Here is a 15550-nt window from a genome sequence, read left to right as displayed (position 1 = left end):
AGAGCACTGCACGGGCCGATTTTTGCGGCCCGGGCCCGGCCCGGGCCCGTTTTCACATTGGGCGGCCCGCCGAGCCCGATCAAAACTTTTATGGCGAGACCCGGGCCCGCCCGGGCCCGGAAATAATCTACGTTACCCTCCCGGCCCGGCCCGCCACCCCTTTACCTTAAGCCCGAGCCCGGCCCGAGCCCGACTCGAAACCGGCCCGAACCCGGCCCGAGACCGAAAAATACATGTTTTTCAGAGTTGAGAAGCCCGAAAATAACTCGCAGAAAGCCCGAGCCCGGCCCGGGCCCGCGTCAAAAAGCACACGCCGTGCCCGAGCCCGGCCCGAGCCCGTGAAAAAACTCCTCTACCCGGCCCGGCCCGGCCCGTGGGCCGGGCCGGGCCCGGGCTTTCGGGTAAGCCCGAGCCCGTGCAGTGCCCTAGTACACGCTTCCCTTGGCGAGAATATCATCCTAGGAACTACTTCCACTCCTCAGCCACCAAGGTATGCCGTTGATGCTTCCTTGGTGGTAGAGCCGGCTGCCGCAACTACCACACCGATCGCACTCTCCGTGGACACCAGCCCTGGTTCCTCGGGCAGCTGGAAAAGCAGCCTGGTGGAGATGAGACGCTGCAATTACAGCAACCGGCTTTCGTACAAATACCGCCGTTTCGCGGCTTTCAAGATAACGCCATCCTTTGGGTTCACTCTATCAATGCCTTGAGGGATTGTTATGCTTGGCCAGAACAAAACAGATGACTGGTTGCAGCAAAACGATTTTGCGGTGCCGCCAAGGCTTGGGACAAACACGAAGGCATCGAGCCGGGATGCTTTCCATCTAGTTTGCAAGCGTCCTGCTCAGCCGCCATCTTGTACGGTCAGCAAAATAGCCTGCATTGTTTTTGTCTTCGATACTGTCTTCGCGAAGTCGTCTTCTTTGATGTCTTCGTTAGAACTGGAGCGATACTTAAGATGGCTGCTGTCCTCTCAGCCGTCTCATTTGCCGTCTACGTTAGAACACAGCCTTCATTTGAAATGTACCGCCCACTTCTTGACCAATCCCCTATTGTAGGGGTTGTGGGTATGTGCCCCGACCTGGAAATAATCATCGTCATTATCATTCCGCGCGAAGCAAACGCTGGTACCGGAGCGTGCAGCCAACCCTCGCGAGCCAGTAGCCTCGGTGAATTCGAATCAGCTGGACGCCAGAAGGACAACGGTAGCCCTGTGAGTATACCGAAACCTGCGTGTCCTCGCGTACAAGCACGGACGCTAGTTCGCTAGACGTGATGCTAACTGCCTTACTCAGCTATTCAGAATACCTTGGCCGTTACCTGGTGGCTCGAAGCTCTAAGTGTGAAGCTCGTCGGTGGCTTCGCTTCCGGGCGGCTTCGTTTTATTTCCCTTAGGTTATTTGCCAAAGTGCACAGCTCCACCCTGCAAAATCAGGTCTTATTTTGTAACAATTCTTCTCTTTTTCTTCTTTTTATCCTTTACTTACCTGTCGATTCGCTTTCCTTTTCTTTTTGACGTGATGAGGTTTGCTTTGAGCAGCAGTCTTGCCATTGTCTTCACCCCGTTAGAGTGGAGCAACGACTGAATGGCGCTAATGTCATGAATTCATTTAGAGTTCTCACTTCCAAAAACAACCACGGGGCTGATGCATTGCAGTGGAGGGCTCCGGAACAACTTTCGCGGCTTGCATCTCGTTCTTTAGCGCTTACTTAAATGTAACTTAAGTGAATGCCTTCTCGAGTCCAAAAATATGACGAGCCCGAAAAGTAATTCTTGTCTTACTTCTTGGAGGTAGCCGGCAAGCGCTATGATGGTGAATACACAACGAATTTCAGCTCGCTTTTTACCAAATACCATTTTTCTCGCGCGTTTTAGTCTGCAAGAGGATGACTTACCCGACGGCCCCAGGCCATCAGGCGTACGAGACCGCTGCCGTAGGGCAAAGCTATCCTTTTCGCAACCAGGGCTACCAAGTATCGGGAATACAGCAGCATGTACCGCAGCAGGGTTACGCGACCGTCCAGAATGCCCCACAGGATGCTGCCATCCAACAGCAACAGCAGCAAGTACCAGGTACGCAGCGACAGGTACCACAGCAGAGCTACGCGGCCGTCCAGAATTCCCCGCAGGCTGCTGCCATCCAACAGCAGCAGCAGCAGCAAGTACCGTGCTCACAGCGGCAGATACCACAGCAGGGCTACGCGGCCGTGCAGAATGCCCCGCAGGTAGCTGTCATCCAACACCAGCAGCAAGTACCGGGTACGCAGCGGCAGATACCATGGCAGGGCTATGCAGCCGTTCAGAATGCCCCGCAGGCGGCTGCCATTAAACAGCAACAACAAGTACCAGGCACCCAGCGGCAGGTACCACAGCTGAGCTACGCGGCCGTCCAGAATGCCCCGCAGGCGACAGCCATCAAACAGCAACAGCAGCAGCAAGTACCAAACACGCAGCGGCAGATACCACAGCTCAGCTACGCGGCCGTGCACAATGCCCCGCAGGCAGCTGCCATCCAACAGCAACAGCAAGTACCGGGTACGCAGCGGCAAGTACCACAGATGAGCTACGCGACCATCCAGAACACCCCGCAGGCGGCGGCCATCCAACAGCAACAGCAGCAGCAAGTACCGGGCACGCAGCGGCAGATACCACAGCTGAGCTACGCGACCATCCAGAACACCCCGCAGGCGGCGGCCATCCAACAGCAACAGCAGCAGCAAGTACCGGGCACGCAGCGGCAGATACCACAGATGAGCTACGCGGCCGTGCAGAATGCCCCGCAGGCAGCTGCCATCCAACAGCAACAGCAGCAGCCAGTACCTGGCACGCAGAGGCAGATAGCACAGCAGGGCTACGCGTCCACACAGAATGCCCTGCAGGCCGCTGCTCTCCAACAGCAACCGCGGTACGCAATGACAAACCAGGGCTACTACCCGAACGCAACGGCTCCCGCCTGCCAGACGGCTGCGGCACTTCAGCAGCAGCAACAGCAGCAACAGCAGCAACAGCAGAAACAGCAGCAGCAGGAGAAACAGCACCAGCAACAACAGAAGCTGCTTCAGCAACAACTGCAGCAACAGCAGTATGCGCGCCAAGACCAGGCCTACCAGAACTACCCTGCGCATTCCTACGCCGTACCGCAGACCAGCCAGGCGGCGTACCAGCAGTCGCCGGGCTACCCGGGTTCCAAAAGCTACACAGGTGCACAGATGGGTGCTTCGGAGTACCCGCCGAACGGATTGGCGAGCTACTCGGCTGGCCGGCCCAGCGCAGCTGCTACTGCTGGTTTGTTACATAAAGCAATATCACCGGGGCTGACCACGGGAAGCACTAGCGTGCGGTACTGTATGTTGACAGCGGCTAGTGGTGGTCACTCGACTGCAATAGGCTAGACATTCTTCATTCTTAGCGAAATGCAGTAATAAAAAAATACATTATGGGGTTTTACGTGTCTTTTACGTGCCGAAACCACGATCTCTTTGAGGCACGCCGTAGTGGGGGACTCCGGAATAATTTGGACCGCCTGGGGTTGTTTAACGTGCGCCTGAATCTAAGTGCACGGGTGTATTCGCATTTCGCCCCCATCGAAATGAGGCTGCCGTGGCCGGGATTCGATCCCGCGACCTCCTGCTTAGCAGCCCAACACCACAGCAGCGCGGTGGGCAAATGCAGTTCTCAACCACAGTAAACCAGTTTAGTTTGTAGATAGGTAGAATATAAACAATTTCGCTCGAAGGACGAAGCATATACACTGCGTTAGCACAATTTAGCGTCGTGCTCGGGCTCCTGGATGGGTTGTCTATACATAGCAATACGAGGGGGCGACATGTCAGCGCAACGCAGCACGCGAGAAACCTCCTATAGAGTTTTTTTTTTTTTTTCTATAGTAGGTCACTCGCAACTGGATTTATTCAAAGGAGCGAGAGAGACAGTCCATGTTGCTTTCTTCGCTTGTTCTAGTCCCCTATAGCGTCGATTTCCAACGTCAACCAGAAGTGGTGACCACGCGTCTACATTGCGCTCTCGCTGTGATAATTTTGTTATGCAAAGTCACCTATAGCCACGCCGACGCTTTCGCTTTCCTTGGAGGATTGACGTGCAACGCCGTGATGGTATGTTCTATGTGCAGAGAAGCAGTCAAAAAGTCCGTGGGCCGCTTACCAGCAGGCGACGGGGGCGCGGCCTTCTCGGTGTCCCTCTCCGCAGAACGCCGACGCCGGTCGCCAAAATTACTACTACGGTAAGTGCCGCGGGGCTCCTTCTCAGTGCTAGACAGAGCGAAAGCCGAAGACAGCGGGCACATATACGGATAATAACTTCGAGAACGTTGCGCCAACTTTCCCAGAGATAAGTTTGTGCCATGTTTCAAATATGGCTGTAGATATGGCCAGTTTCTATGTACGTAATAGCCCGTGCAAAACGTGCACCCTTACGGCATGATCTGTATAAAACATTTTCGTGAAGTTTTACAGTTATAGCTAATGAACCAGCTGCAGACGCTACGAAATTGCCGCCCTCCTTCTTGCCTAAGCACAATCTCTTATGTGGTGGTGCCTATTTTTACGGGAGTGTCTCTTTCGTGCAAGATTTTAACATTCCTGTGTGCACTTGTGTGCAATCCCTGCAGCCCACATCTGCACTAGCTGCGCAGTCTGCCCCGCTTGCTGCCATGCCGATGCTATGTTCTATCAGGATAGCACTTTGGCAAGTTGGTGGATGCTAAATGGAATATATGCAAACACAAACGCATTTAAGCGCACATCATTTATTTATGTTTTTTCGATGCTTTGTTGCACTTTTGTGGTTTGCGCTGCTTTTGAGTGACGGTGTTATGGTGTTGCCCAGGTATTTCGGGCGTGGTAAGTTTGCGTCAGATCACCGGTGGCACTGTCGTAACTGTGATGTACGCAGTTCATAGCAGTTCAAAGAAAGCGTAGTTGAGGCTCAGACAGGTCCAGCAACAACAGAGTAGCATGCGAGATCAAAATTTAGCATAGAAAGATTTTATTGGACAAAAGCTGAAGAAAATGTTGCTAATAGCACGGCAGCAGGATCCGATGAAATCCCAGTCCAGTTAATCAAGAACCTCGGTCCAAAGAGCAAGGCACTGCTGACTCATGTCATAGACCAAGTGATTAGAACGAAGAAAATTCCGGTTGGATGCGTGAAAGCTTGATAAACCTCACCTACAAAGGCAAAGGTGATAAGGGTAAGACGAGCTCGTACAGGCAAGTTACAGTAACGTCGGTGGTATATAGAATGGTAATGCAAGCCATGGAATTAGAACTGTCGAAGTGGGTGGAGAAAAGTGATGTACTGGGAGAACTACAGAACGCGTTCAGGCCAGGCAGACGCTTATAGAGGTTAATATGTTTGTGCTAACTCCGTGCCTAGAGATTTGAGAAACTGAGAATAGACCTTTATCGATAGCATTTGTTTATATTAAAGAAGCCTATGACAACGTAGACAGGGAATTGTTATGGGTATTATTAAGCACAGGGCTTAGGTCTCCCTTCAGTATAGCGCGCGCACACACACACACACACACACACACACACACACACACACGCACACGCACACGCACACGCACACGCACACACACACACAATTTATATATATATATATATATATATATATATATATATATATATATATAAAACTGATGTTCACTATTTCTTCATTTATTGGCGCTGGAGAGAGCAAACTTCAAGCGCACTGTAAAAAAAAAAAATTGTGAAAAAAACAGAAAATGCATGGCAAATTTAGTGACATAACAGTTCTGTTCTTGTCTGTTTTCCGTTTTCCATTTAGCAGTAATTTTGCATATATTGTCTGTTATTGCTTTTCTGTACTTCTACAGAGATTTTCTGTTGCTGATATCTTCGTAAAAAACAGGCTTTTTGTATTTGCACACAATTTTTGTGTTAATGCTTTTTTCTGTAATTCTACACAATTCTTAATTCTTTCGTTAATGCTTTTTCTGTAATTCTACACAATGCTTCCGTTAATGCCTTTTCTGTAATTCTACACAAATTTTCTCTTCCTTGCTTATATATATATATATATATATATATATATATATAGAGAGAGAGAGAGAGACAGAGAGAGAGAGAGAGCTGGTGTTAAACAAGTTATTTTGCAGATTTAAGAAAAATGGGTTCTGTTCTTTCCTAAACTCAGTAGATATCTTGACTTACACTTGGATACTTGTGCTGTGTATGTGCCATTATCTGCAAAAGCAGCAGCGTGCAGCCCCAATTTCCCATGCAAAGTGCTAGCACTATAACCAGAGTGTTATATTCACTAACAGAGTTGCAGGCAACAGTTTGAACTTCCAAATTTTACTCTTTATTTAGAGGTCAAACTCAAGCTTCCAACTTGTATTGATCCAGGGCATTTGCCAAGGCAGCGACTTTTGGCGACAAACAATACTGCTTCTTCGACGTTCGTCGTGCCTTTGTGCTTCTTTCCGGGTTGATGCCCGCGATTGCCCTAAAATAAACAAAATAAGAGGCAGGATTCATGTACTAAGAATGCAACCGGGCTAATAATGTGTATTTCCAAAGCTTAGATGCTGTTTGAAGCATTCACTGAACAAATCAAGGCAGCAGCTCCTCCCAATATGGACAGGTCATTTGCTCTCGTGATGTCACCAACCCTACGGCCAATCAGTGCACGGCCATATCTGCAGCCAGCTTCCACCTGTCAGAGTTAGACCCGTCATTTTTTACTGCCTAGCAAGCTCGCACTCCTCCACCACCCTCTATAAAACACCGGCTCTATAAGCTCCAAAATATTCAGAAACTACCAAGCTGTGCTCTGAACGGAAGAAAATCTAGGTGCGTACTGTTTCTTGCAGTATAGTGAAGGCAACTTTCTCTAGAAGTAAACAAATTGTTATGGGTGTTCGTCTAATAAAGATATTATTCTTAGTGTATTTAGGCCACCTATTTAATGCGCCAATTCAATCAAGCACTAAAAATTTGCCATTTTGCAAACATTATTTTAAAAAATGAGAGCAGCTTGCACTAGTGGTGCACGGCTGGAGCAAACAGCGGAGCTTGTGATCGACCAAGCTACAGCCAGGGTCGCTATCCCGACGACGCTGGATACTCAAACGCTGACTCTCACGTTCTCGTTCTCGAAACTCGGGATCTTCGACTCGACGACGCCTCTTCTCGGCTGCAGCTTTGGTACGGTATTCCGGATCGGCTCGCGCCGACGCGCAGATTCTCTCTTGGCTGCCCGACGCGCTTCAAGACACAGCCCGGCGAAGCGTTGACATGTCTTGGTGAATCGAGGCACATGTGGTTGCTAGGCGACGCGAAGTGACGTCATGGCTAGACGGAGCAGGTGAACAGTCGTAGTAGGGAGCCTACATGCAACGCCGTTTTAACGGCGTTGCATGTAGGCTCCCTAGAAGTCGCAGCAGATTGGCGCGGCGGTGCGGAGCGGTGGTGCAGCTGTGCCAAGTGGTTGCTAGACAACGCGCAGTGACGTCATCGCCAGGCGAAATTTCTTATATAAGCTATACGGGCCAACCTCCGGTTTAAACAGCTCCTGTATTAAAACTCTGTTGGCAAAGGGTTTAAGATATGTGACCTCAAAGCAAACAAGTTTAGCTGCAACACAGAACAGTAGTTGCCTTGCTTCATTGACAATCTCGGGCACTACAACAATATATTTTATGTTTTCACACCTATTTGCCTACAAAAGTGTACAAAATGCATGCGCCTTTGGTGTAACAAAGCACTCAAGTACGTAACTAAACGAACGAAAAATAACTGGTCACCTGAAAAAAAAAACAAGGTGAACCTTCACTAATTTGCGAGCAGGTAGCTTCATGCTTAGGTGGCTAATGAAATAGTATGCTATAGATCTGGTTTGAACAAGGGTGGTGACGGTCATGTGCAGTGCCTCGGGAAAATACGTGCAACAGTACGACAATACCTGCTGCTGCAAAGTGAAAGTGTTAACGAGGACAGAAAACCGCGTTCGCCATGTCGTCATCACACGTGCCATAGCTGCGGGATAGCGTCTTTAAAAAAGGGCTGTCACCGAATAAACGCACGCAGTGTTCCCGTTTTATTGCGATAGCAATTATATGGACACTCAAAAGCAGATTTCTGCCGTCGGCGTCGCCGTCGCCGTCGGCGTCGCCGTCGCCGTCGCCGTGAGGTTCCGTATGACGTCAATGGAGATGAAATCGTGGCCGCGCGCCGCCGAACGCTGTATGTGCGAGTGAAAGGGCGCGAGGGACGCGCTCTTTCACGGGGAGTGAACGCACGGCGGAGAACAAACGCGCGTTCGGCGCCGTGCTTCCTTAAGGGCTGCAGAAGTAGGCGTCTCTTTCCTCCTTTACAATCACCATATATGTAGAGCAAACGCGCCTTCTTCCGATGCGCGAGAGGCCGTGGGGGAGGGGGGGAAGGGGGAGGGAAGGGAGGCGACGTTTAGCTGCGGCACCAAGTGCCTATTTATATCAGAGGCTCCGGCAACAGTCACCAACGCCGCACGCATTTTGAGCGAACGCGGGCAAAATGCCGACGGCGTCGACAACAGTTCGGCGCGTTGCCGGTGCTGCTGCATGTCCAAGTTTATACAGCTGATAAAGCTAATATCATTACTCCGTATATCTCTCTACAAATTTGCTATCGCAATTGATGCTTCACCTTTCAGGTGAAACTGCGACAACTTTTTTAGGCTGCTTTCACCAGGTTGTTGAGAATGTTACCGCTGCACAGGTCCTCGCTAGAACGTCGTCAGAGTTTAGAGCAGGCAAGAAAAATGAGATAGCATATACTTGTGCGTTGCTCCTCACCTCAGCAAAAGCAGGTCGTATTAACATTTGCGTCTAACCGCAGCTGAGCGCATTGCGGTAGGTCATAGGCACAACTACAAGGACTGTCACACCTTTCCGTCACACAAACTTTGTTGGACCGCGTCTGGCTAAGAGTTGTATTTACGAAATACCATTTTTAGTCACTTGAATGGCAGATCGACACGGCCATGTGCGACTCATGCAGCTGTGAAGAAACACTTGAACGCGTGTTTTATTGTTATAGTTTGACATTGACTGCGACAATCTTCAGGCTACTAAGCCGGTTAGACTCTAGAGAACTTTCCTGGGCTCTACGATTCGTGGATTATGTCCTCATGCGTCGCAGGCTCACAAAGCGTGCGCGGACATTCCCAAAATTTCCGAAATCGACTGGCCTCGCTGACTGAATGTGTAGATGTGATGGGTAGCCCCACGTGTACGCACTGCTAGTATTATTGCGATAGCAATTATATGGACACTCAAAAGCAGATTTCTGCCGTCGGCGTCGCCGTCGCCGTCGGCGTCGCCGTCGCCGTCGCCGTCGCCGTGAGGTTCCGTATGACGTCATTTGGAGATGAAATCGTCGCCGCGCGCCGAACGCTGTAGGTGCGAGTGAAAGGGCGCGAGGGGCGCGTCTTTCACGGGGAGTGAACGCACGGCGGAGAACAAACGCGCGTTCTGCGCCGTGCTCGCTTAAGGGCTGCAGAAGTAGGCGTCTCTTTTCTCCTTTACAATCACCATATATGTAGAGCAAACGCGCCTTCTTCGGACGCGCGAGAGGCCGTGGGGGAGGGGGAGGGAAGGGAGGCGACGTTTAGCTGCGGCACCAAGTGCCTATTTATATCAGAGGCTCCAGCAACAGTCACCAACGCCGCACGCATTTTGAGCTAACGCGGGCAAAACGCCGATGGCGTCGACAACAGTTCTGCGTGTTGTTGCTACCAAAGCCGCTCACCTTACTTCGTATGACATTGCTGTGTTGCTATCGCATTCATTGCTTCGCCCTTAGGGCGAAACTGTGACATTTTTTTTGTGTGAGCGTTCTTCGTGCTCCTGGCCGTCTGGCCGAACGCCGTACCGGCCCGGTAGCAAGTTATAACAGTGGCAGCGAGCAATGAACCAGCACCTTGATGACGGCGAACACTCTTACCATGGCGTACCAAGTTGCACAGTTCGATGACGCCAAGGACAAGTGGTCGTCGTAATACATCAGAGCCGAGTCGTATTTCAAAGCAAACGACATCGTCGACGACGCTAAAAAGAGAGCGCTTCTAGTCTCGGCATTGGGTTCGAAGTCTATCGACGTACTGAGAGGGTGTTGTGCCCCGCGGAAGGTGAGCGAGTTAAACTACGTGGAAGTGGTTACCATTCTCGAAGAATTACGCACCCACGCCAAATGAGATATCCGCAAGCTTCACGTGCTTTACCCAAATTCAAAGGGAAGAGGAATCGGCTCAGCAGTTTATCGTGGAGCTCCGACGCCTGGCTGATAAATGCAACTTCGGGACCATGTTTAACCGCCTGCTGCGAGACAAGACAGTGTGCGGAATTCGCAGCAGTGACGTGCAGAAGGCACTGTTTTGTCACCCGAAACTGACCTTGCAGGAGGCAGAAAACGCCGTGCTTGCAGCAGAGGCTGCAGGACAGGGTGTTCAGCTTATGAAACAGACGGAACCGAAGGAAGAGCCCGAGCTTCACAGACTAGCGGGTGATAGACGCCAGCGACAGGCAGGAAAAACCTGCAGTCAGGCGAGTGGATTGTCTAAAGGCTGTCACCGGTGTGGAAACCGCGAGCACGGGGAGGCGACTTGTGCCTTTGAACACGCCAAATGTTTCAAGTGTAGGAAAAAGGTGCACCTAGCTACCGTGTGTCGATCTAAAGGAAAGCGACCGCAGCAGAGCTTGGCGTTGAGCAGCGGCTCAGTGGAAAATGCTGATGCCGAGCTCTCCGCACAGTTGTATACACTAAAGCCGGAACCAACCGCGGACAACGCAATCGTCATCCCGGTACGACGCACTTTTTGCTGGGGCGGAGCCGACATTCTGATGAAAATTGACACCCGATCACCCGTGTGCGTGGTGTCCTGGGACGTCTACTGCCAAGATCGCACAAGCTAGCCCTGCCTTGAAAAATCTAGCTTGAAGTTGTCATGCTACTTTGGTCCGTTGCCTATAGCTGGGAAGCTAACGCTCCCAGTTTCGTACTGCGGCGCGACTGTTACGGCGTCCCTGACCGTTGTTCGCGTCTCCGGACCGAGCCTGTGCGGCCATGATCTCATCCAGGCACTGAACAACGAAGGGGCTGCGGTTTTGAGCGTGTCCAGCATTAAGGAGCAAGGGCAAAACTTGCAAGCGATCCTGTGCAAGTACGAGGACGTGTTTCGACCTGAACTGGGTCTGTTCAAGGTTCCGCCCGCTCATCTATACATGGAGGAGGATGCGGTTCCAAAGTTTTGCAAGGCCAGGCCACTTCCATATACAAAGCGAGAAAAGTTTTCTAACGGTCTGGACAGGCTTGTTAAATCCGGAGTACTGCCTCCGGTGGCTCACTCGGAGTGGGCAACGCCGAGTCCAGGCGTACTTGGACGACGTTCTGGTTGCCGAGAAGGGGAATGACGGCGGAAAGAACCTGAAGGCAGTTCTCGAGCGTTTCCAAGAGTATGGCGTCAAGCTAAGGAAGGACAAGTGCACCTTCAGGATGCCTGAGGTTTCGTACCTTGGCCACAAGATCAGTACGGGAGGTCTGCACCCTCTGAAGAAGAACATGGATGCTATCATGCAGGCGACAACTCCCAAGAACGTGAGTGAACTGCGTTCCTACTTGGGTCTTCTCACGTATTACAGCAAGTTCCTTCCCAATATGGCCAGTCTGCTATCCCCGCTCTACGATTTGCTAACGAAAGAACGCCGCTGGAATTGGGGCTCTCAACAACGGGAAGCATTTCAGAAGTCAAAAAACGCTTTATTTAATGCCAAAATGCTTACTCACTTTTATCCCTCACTGCGGCTGCGCTTGGTGTGCGATGCGTCACCGAACGTAATCGGAGCGGTACTGTCTCATCGCATTGGCAATGTTGACAAGCCTAAAGGTTTTCGTTCTCGAAGACTTGCCAAAGCCGAAAGGAATTATTCACAACTTGAACGTGAAGCGTTGGCCCTAGTGTTCGGGGTGTCAGTTTCGGGACTACCTACTGAGAAGAACCTTCACCTTGATCACAGATCACAAGCCACTGGTGGGTCTATTTCGCGAAGATCGTCCCACGCCCATCATGGCTGCCGCAAGAATTCAGCGTTGGTCCTTGCTGCTGGGAGCATACCAGTACAAGATAGAGTACAAACCTGGCTCGGACAACCTGAATGCAGACGCACTCAGTCGGTTTCCTCTAGAAATCACCGAGGACACATCAGAGGAGCTACACGAGTACGTGCACTCGCAGCACCAGCTGGATGACACACCCCTTTCTTCGCAAACAATGAGACAGTTGACCGAGAAAGATCGAGTGCTTGGAAATGTCAAGTCCTACGTGTTTATGGTTGGCCAAAGGAGCGCAAAGCACTCGATCCGCGGTTGGAACCATACTTTGCACGAAAGACTGAGCTAATCGTCTACGAAGGTCTCATTTACTGGGGTCACAGAGTCGTGATTCCCGAGGCTTCTCGTGGTGACTTGCTGAAACTCCTGCACGAGACGCACCAGGAAATGTCTGCAATGAAGGCATTGACCCGTATGGTCGTCTGGTGGCCCGGCATCGACGGAGCTATCGAACAAATCAGTAGGAATTGTACTACCTGCATACAAGCCATCACAATGCCACCGGTGAAAATACCGGTAAGCTGGCCACTAACGCACGAGAATTGGTCACGTGTACATTTGGATTATGCTGGTCTATTGAATAACACCATGATCCTAGTGGCCATAGAATCACATTCGAAGTGGATCGAAGCAATTCCAGTGCGTCATGCCACAGGGCAATCGACAGTTACATCCTTGCTTGAAATCTTCTGCAGGCTGGGCATACCAAGAACCATTGTGACGGACAACGGAACCCAGTTTACTTCAGAGACTTTCACGAAGTTTCTGACAGAAAATAACATCGAGCATTTTTGTACGGCCCCACATCACCCCCAATCGAACGGGCTTGCTGAACGCGCCGTGCGGACACTGAAAGATGGCCTCAAGAAGGTTCGGTCAGGTGACTTGTCTGAGCGATTGGCTAAACTGCTCTTTAGCTACCGTAGAACACCCCTGGATGATGGACGATCACCGTCTCAACGCCTTTTGAGATATCAGATCCGTTCTCGGTTAGACATGTGCCTTCCACCGCCCGTAACCTTTCCTATCTGTCCACAGGCAGATCAAGAAAGCAAGCTGAACCCGGGCACTGCTGTTTGGGCTCCCAACTTGGGAGAGGGAGAAAGGTGGCTGCCAGCCACAGTGAAAGAAACAAGAGGATCCCGCATGATCACCGTTGAAACGGCAGAAGGTGAGCTTCAGCGTCACATGGATCAAGTCCGTCCTCGATACAATCCCGTGCCGGCACAACCTTCGCAAGATCAACCAGCGGGTGTGCCGACGCTACCAAAAGAGGCTGAACCAGCTGTGCTTCGTCGATCGACCCGTATAAGGAAACCTGCACAGCGGTACTAACCTTAAGGAGGGAAGAGTGCTGCAAAGTGAAAGTGTTAACGAGGACAGAAAACCGCGCACGGCCATGACGTCATCACACGTGCCATAGCTGCGGGATAGCGTCTTTAAAAAGAGCTGTCACCGAATAAACGCACGCAGTGTTGCCGTTCCTTGAAGAATGAAGAAGTGGGCCGGCCCCCTCGCCCACCCGGTTTCCTTCAGCGAAGCTGAAACATGTGGCCCCGGTGTTTATCACTGGGCTAATCCCCCCGGTTCATTAAAGTCTTTCTCAATTATTGGTTACGTCTTTGTGTTTCTTAATGAGGTTACAAACACGTTCAGCTGCGACGGAGAGAACGACGTCACTGACTGTATATGCCGCAGTCCGCCGTTGTCGCAGTGCCGATTGCGATTCTTCAAAATTAAAATTAATTGCTTCAAAATTACACCTGTCCGTCACGTAAGACAATGAAAAGCTCATACCCCCTTAAGCAATCGCTCATACCATCGAAATCGCGGCCTCGCCATTAAGACGACAGAAGTGAACTTCTACGCTGGAATGATGAGCGGCAACGCAGCCAGCTGTGACAGAAGACGGCGACGACGAACACGAGAGCAGTGGTGCGAGCAACGAGCCAGCTGTGGAAGATGATGACGACACTCGAGCCCTTGCTGATGATGATAGTTTTGGGCATACAGGCGACAGACGGACGAATCGGCTAACCACATACAGCTTCGCTGTAGAAGTACATGTATAGAATGCCTGATTAAATTAAGCAGACTAGGTGACTGTCACCGCCCCGTTGCAAAGGGGGTGCCAATAAATCGTCATCATCATCATCATCATCATGTTCAATCGGAGTTTAAAGTTTACGGACTGCATGATCTTGGCGAAGTTAAACATCTCAGTAGTTCTGACACGCAGCTTTGGTATTCAGATTTTATGCCTCTAATTGTATATGCGAACAAGATAGCGTTGTGTACAGTTTTACTGGCTTTGGTCAAACTGCTCATAACATTATTCTCTTTAATCCGGCGGTCCGTAAAAGTTTGACGCCGACTGGACGCTGCAGCATCAGTAAGCAACAGCTCGTCTCTACGAGAGCTGAGAAGATGCTTTTGAAAAACCGTTGGGCCTTTCATTATTAAAGCATAAGTGGATAAGCTTTTGTGACACACATTCGCTCTAATATCGCTCGCGACGCCAATCTGTTTAGCATCCACGTATACATCGCCTACTTGCAGCTGCAGTATATGGGCGTTAGTCAGAGTATAATTCTCTGGTGGATCATTTACCTTGACTGGTAGCGTACAGTGACCGTGCCCGAGAGCACGCGTAAGCTCATCTTTGAACGAGGCATTTGACGGGTCTTGCAGGTAACATCTACTCAAGCGCAAGCGGATACCCTTCAGGCTACGGGATTTACAGCGTCTCCACTCCGGCCGGCTACCGTAGGCAGAGCTTGGGACAGGGATACGGACAACCAGGTGTCTGCCAAGCGCAGTCCCGTTATCCCCAAGGTCGCTAGCCGCCGGAGCCACCCGCCGCACGGTCACCAACCACCGCTGCAGCTGCAGAGACGTGGACCAACGGAATGATGACCCGAGCTTGAAGGGACACCAAGCTAAATTAATAAAGTAGTATTTCCGAGGCGCAGAGGGGCGCATGTTTTTCGGGGGAGAGCTCTAGATGCCTCACAACAGGCACGTGTGGCGTCATCGATTTTAGTGTAGTTTGCATTCGGGTCGTTGTCCACTGGAGTAGTAAATATAATTTTTTTAACTGCCTGTGTTCGCTCTATTGCTCCTTTAGAATACCACAGAGTCCATCTTTACCGTTAGAAACTTCTAAGCGCAAGAAGACGCCGTCAAGATCCATGACGTCACGGCGGGCTGGAGCTCCCCGACTTTCGTTTTTGCGTCTTTACTGACTTATCAAGCCTCTGTGACGGCAACAGTTACTGTTTCGTTATTGTAGAAACGTAACATACTAACACGACTGAGAGAGAGAGAGAGAGATACTTTAATGGTGCCAGGAGGGCGGACGCAGCCTTCTTTCCCCTGGGTCTCAGCGGCTGCCTCGGCTAACTGTGGTCCCTGA

General features: G+C 50.9%; 1 protein-coding gene across 2 annotated transcripts; it reads left to right on the top strand.

The window, feature by feature from the left end:
• The first annotated feature begins 1116 nt into the window (after window positions 1–1116).
• On the top strand, window positions 1117–15095 carry LOC119441708 (putative uncharacterized protein DDB_G0271606). Of its 2 annotated transcripts, XM_049661543.1 has the most exons (5): window positions 1117–1213; window positions 1877–2364; window positions 2461–3286; window positions 4131–4241; window positions 14827–15095. In XM_049661543.1, exons 2-5 carry the CDS (start codon window positions 1888–1890, stop codon window positions 14976–14978), a joined length of 1566 nt encoding a protein of 521 aa, XP_049517500.1. In that variant the 5' UTR covers window positions 1117–1213; window positions 1877–1887; the 3' UTR covers window positions 14979–15095. The 2 variants fall into 2 exon arrangements, with proteins under 2 accessions (XP_049517500.1, XP_049517499.1); XM_049661542.1 differs by having other exon boundaries at window positions 1877–3286.
• Window positions 15096–15550: the final 455 nt, after the last annotated feature.

The sequence above is a fragment of the Dermacentor silvarum genome, chromosome 2 (assembly GCF_013339745.2).
Source record: "Dermacentor silvarum isolate Dsil-2018 chromosome 2, BIME_Dsil_1.4, whole genome shotgun sequence".
In the NCBI taxonomy this organism is placed as follows: domain Eukaryota; kingdom Metazoa; phylum Arthropoda; class Arachnida; order Ixodida; family Ixodidae; genus Dermacentor; species Dermacentor silvarum.
Note: the sequence above shows the minus strand (reverse complement) of the source record. Positions and strands in the feature narration are given on the sequence as shown.